Raw genomic sequence first — 4,261 nt, 5'->3', positions numbered from 1 at the left:
AGGAGTCATGTGATCACATTGTTATGACCATATTAAAATAAAACATTTCCAACAACAGAGACAGTTGTTCATCTTTACAACTTTCAAAACATCCCAATGAGAACTTTGCAGCTTACTCCTCCTCCTCAGTAACCGGAGTGAAAAAGCATGCAGTGAGAAACTCATATTTTCTGAACCGTCTCTTCATTCATCATTTCTTCTTCTCTTCTTTCTTTAGCGACGATGCGCTGCGACTGTAATGGCCGCTCCAGGTACTGCCTGCGAGACGCCGGGGGGCTACACTGCGTCGACTGCCAGGGACATTTTGAGGGTCGCCACTGCGAACGCTGCAAGGACGGCTTCCACCAGCAGGGGACGCTGCCGAGCTGCACGCCCTGCCGCTGCAACCCCACAGGTGAGAGACTCTGAGAGGAGGTCTTACATTTTATTATATATTAACTAGGGGTGGGAATCACCAGGCTTCCCACGATACGATATTGCGATTCTACGATATGCTAAGTATTGCGATACGATATATTGCGATATATATATATTTAAATCTTTGTTTTGACTAACTTCCTGTTTGCTGGTTAAACTTCAACTTCCCCCTTTAGTTGCAACACCAAATTATTTGAGAGTGCTTTTAGGGTGAAGTTCCACAATGAAAAAACCCTGTATTTTTCCTCTCACAGTTGCTGATTAACAACATTATATTTCATTATAATAACTTACATTTTCACTGCATTAATCCTATCAATATGGCAATCAGCACCGGCTCACCTGTGTCTCTGCCTCCAGGTGCTGTCAGTACCACGTGTGACAGCAGGGGGCGCTGCAGCTGCAAAGACGGCGTCACAGGAGACAAATGTGACCGCTGCCCGGACGGACCAATCGGAGCCACCGGCTGCAAGCAGAGGTGAAGAAACTCACGCTGATAACTCTTTTTGCACTTTAATTACCAAAATGCTGACTTTTTTCGAAAATCTAAAATATCGAGACTTTTTTCTGAAAATTCTGACTTTTTTTCTCAAAATCTGAACAATTCTGACTTTTCTAAAAATCCTGACTTTTTCAAAAAATCCTGAGATCTCAAAATCCTGACTTTTTTTACGAAAATCAAAAAAATCCTGGCTTTTTTCTGAACCTTCAGAAAATTCTGACTTTTCTCAAAATCATTACTTTTTCTCAAAAATCTAAAAATTCTGACTTTTTCTCAAAATTCTGACTTTTTTCTCAACATCTCACAATTCTGACTTTTTCCGAAAATCTAAAAAAATTCTGACTTTTTCTCAATATTCTGAAATTTTTCTGGAATATTCAAGATTCAAGTCTCTATCACCGTGAGCTCAGCAGCTACAGTGGAGATATGGAGATGACAAACTGAAGTCCTCCTCCAACAGAGCAACATGTTTTAGGACTAAAACAAATAAAACTGATAAAACAAATGAAATAGAGAATGTTTTGAGATGTGCAAGTTAATAGAAGTGCGAGAAGAGTCTATAAACAAGTAAATGGAATATATATTAGATGAATAATTTGCAAACAGATGAATGTTATGGATATTCTTCACAGAGTTCAGGTGGTTAATGTCTTATGGTCTGTGGGATGAAACTGTCTCTGGAGGTTTGAGTCCTGATTGATTTCCTGTTTGTGTTTCGTCGTCACCGTCTGGTCTCACTTCCTGTTCGCTCGTTGTGTTTTCTTTCAGCCGTCAGCCCAGACAGGATTCTGGGAATTGTTTCTGTTACGGTCACAGTAGCCGCTGCTCTGCAAAGACCGGATACTCCGTCCACAACATCACCTCCACCTTCGCCAGCGGTAACCTTTCACCCCTCCCCTTTCACAATAAAAGAACACCTTTTTTCATTTTAAAACGGTGTAAAAAGCGTTTCTGGGGCCAATTTCAAAATAAAAGACCCCAACATCTTCGTAAATTAACAGTGGATTTATGGTTTCCCCTGACACATTCAGCAGTTAAAAGGAGATACTGGTTTCAATTTCAAAATAAAAGACCCCAGTGACAATTTCATAAATTCACAATAACATCTGTCAATTTCAAGTCAACAATTTCAGAGATTATCAGAGGATTCTAGTTTCAATTTCAAAATAAAAGCCCCCAAAACGTTCATAAATTAATCGTGGATTGCTTGGTTAAATTAAATAAAAAAGACCCCCTAACACTTTCTGTAGTTAAGAGTGGATACTGGGGCCGATTTCAAAATAAAATACCCCAAATATGTTCCTAAATTAACAGTGGATTTTTGGGTTAAATTTCAAAATAAAAGCACCTGACGGACTGTGTTGTGTTCCAGGTCCGGACGGTTGGAGAGCAGCGACGGCTCGAGGCGACACGCCCCCTGACGTTCACTTCCGCTGGTCTCCTAAACACCAGGACCTGGAGGTGATCTCCAAGAACAGCCTGCCGGTCTACCTGTACGCTCCAGGTGAGAAACACCTCCTCCATCTTCACCTTATCTCCTCTTCCTCTCCTATTCACTTCCTCCATCTTCATCTTATCTCCTCTTCCTCTCCTGTTCACCTCCTCCATCTTCACCTTATCTCCTCTTCCTCTCCTATTCACTTCCTCCATCTTCATCTTATCTCCTCTTCCTCTCCTATTCACCTCCTTCCTCCTCCTTTCCTATCTCCTCTTCTAATCCCTCTTATTGTTTCCTTTCCTTCTCTCCTTTCTTCTCATCTCTGAAGCTCTTTGCACATAGGATAGGAAAGGAGTGTATGGGATAAGACAAGTACATCTTATCCCATACACTCCTTCCTTTCCTTCTCTCCCTTGGTCTCCTCTCCGATGGTCTTTACACACATCCTTCTTTCCTTTCCTTCCCTTCCCTTTCCTCTCCTCCCCCCTTGCTCCCTCCCTCCCTGACCAGGTGTCTCTCTCCTCAGCTCGTTACCTGGGGAACCGGCTGCTGAGCTACGGTCAGAACTTCTCCTTCTCGTTGCGTCTGGACCGAGGCGTCCGTCACCCGTCCGTCAGCGATGTGATTCTGGAGGGAAACGGCCTCAAAGTGACGGCTTCTCTGGGAGAGCTGAGGTCCATCGTGCCCTGCGGAAAGAAGGTCCACTACAGCTTCAGGTAGAACCACAAGGAACCAGCAGAGGAACCTGCAGAGGAACCTGTAGAGGAACCTGTAGAGGAACCTGTAGAGGAACCTGCAGAGGAACCTGTAGAGGAACCTGTAGAGGAACCTGCAGAGGAACCTGTAGAGGAACCTGTAGCAGAGGAACCTGTAGCAGAGGAACCTGCTGTGTAAGGAAGGTTGATACAGCTGGCTATGGTTAATCAACCTTCCTTACACAGCAGGTTCCTTTACTTGCCAAAGAACTTACGTGTGTGAACGGTTGTTCAGGAGAGGCACGAACCATTGATATCACCAACAAGTGATTACTTGATCTAAAAAGCTATATTAAAGAGTTTACAGTGATGTGTCCAGCTGTATGAGAGCAGCCTCTCTGCTTAGAAACACGTCATCAATGTTTTCCTATTGACTCTGATGAGCCGATGAACACATGGTCTAACCACAGGGGCTCAATAATAGCTCATATTCAAATGATGAGAGCGGTGAATCTGGCAATACAAACGGAACCTTTGCAGCGACCTTGTTGGATGCTAACGGATGCTAACGTGATGTTCCCGTGTACAGACTGGACGAGCAGCCCAGCAGCCGCTGGAGGCCACAGATCTCCTCCGCTCAGTTCCACTCGCTCCTCCAGAACCTCACCGCCATCAAGATCAGGGTCACGTTCGGAGAGAATGGTGAGCTTCCTGTTTCATACTTCCCCTTCAGGTATTTCCTGAGGCCTGGTTCCTTTCTTTTGATTCAAACTCTTTTATTTCATAACTCTTTTTATACATCATATTTCATCAACAAATGATAATGCAGAAACCAGAACCATCTTTATATTTAGAAGCTTACAAAGCTTTGTCGAGATAAACAGTAACCTTTAACCTTTAGCTCAAGTTCTAACCTCTCTGAGGAAACCCATTCACAGAGAAGAGAATAGGAGGGATGAACTCTTTAATGCTCACACATGCAGAGCACTCAGGGACATGTGTTCTCTGCTTTGAACCCACCCTAGTACCAGGGGCAGCTATTGCACAGGGCCCAGGGAGCAATGGGACTGGGGGGGGGTGTCCGGTGCCTTGCTCAAGGGCACCAGGGCAGGGCCCAGGAGGTGAACTGGGACCTCTCCAAGTAGCAGTCCACACTCCATATTTAGGTCTGTTTGGGGACTTGAACCGGCGACCCTACGGCTCCCAGTC

General features: G+C 44.4%; 1 protein-coding gene across 1 annotated transcript; it reads left to right on the top strand.

Annotated features, from left to right (window-relative positions):
* The first annotated feature begins 210 nt into the window (after positions 1 to 210).
* LOC104963776 (laminin subunit gamma-2-like) lies at positions 211 to 3,873 on the top strand. Its single transcript, XM_010792419.1, has 6 exons — positions 211 to 394; positions 778 to 895; positions 1,688 to 1,797; positions 2,292 to 2,423; positions 2,884 to 3,073; positions 3,642 to 3,873. The coding sequence occupies exons 1-6, from the start codon at positions 223 to 225 to the stop codon at positions 3,871 to 3,873; spliced, it is 954 nt and encodes a 317-aa protein (XP_010790721.1). The 5' UTR covers positions 211 to 222.
* The last annotated feature ends 388 nt before the right edge of the window (positions 3,874 to 4,261 follow it).

Source organism: Notothenia coriiceps, unplaced genomic scaffold (genome assembly GCF_000735185.1).
Source record: "Notothenia coriiceps isolate Sejong01 unplaced genomic scaffold, NC01 NC01_scaffold00001752, whole genome shotgun sequence".
NCBI classification, from domain to species: domain Eukaryota; kingdom Metazoa; phylum Chordata; class Actinopteri; order Perciformes; family Nototheniidae; genus Notothenia; species Notothenia coriiceps.
This window is presented reverse-complemented; position numbering and strand designations above follow the sequence as displayed.

Bases quoted from the DNA above. Each gene is read 5' to 3' on its own strand.
- LOC104963776 (XM_010792419.1), top strand. From the start codon at position 223: ATGCGCTGCGACTGTAATGGCCGCTCCAGGTACTGCCTGCGAGACGCC. The intron at 896-1,687 runs GTGAAGAAACTC...GTTTTCTTTCAG, and splicing joins GCCACCGGCTGCAAGCAGAG to CCGTCAGCCCAGACAGGATT. The intron at 2,424-2,883 runs GTGAGAAACACC...CTCTCTCCTCAG, and splicing joins GGTCTACCTGTACGCTCCAG to CTCGTTACCTGGGGAACCGG.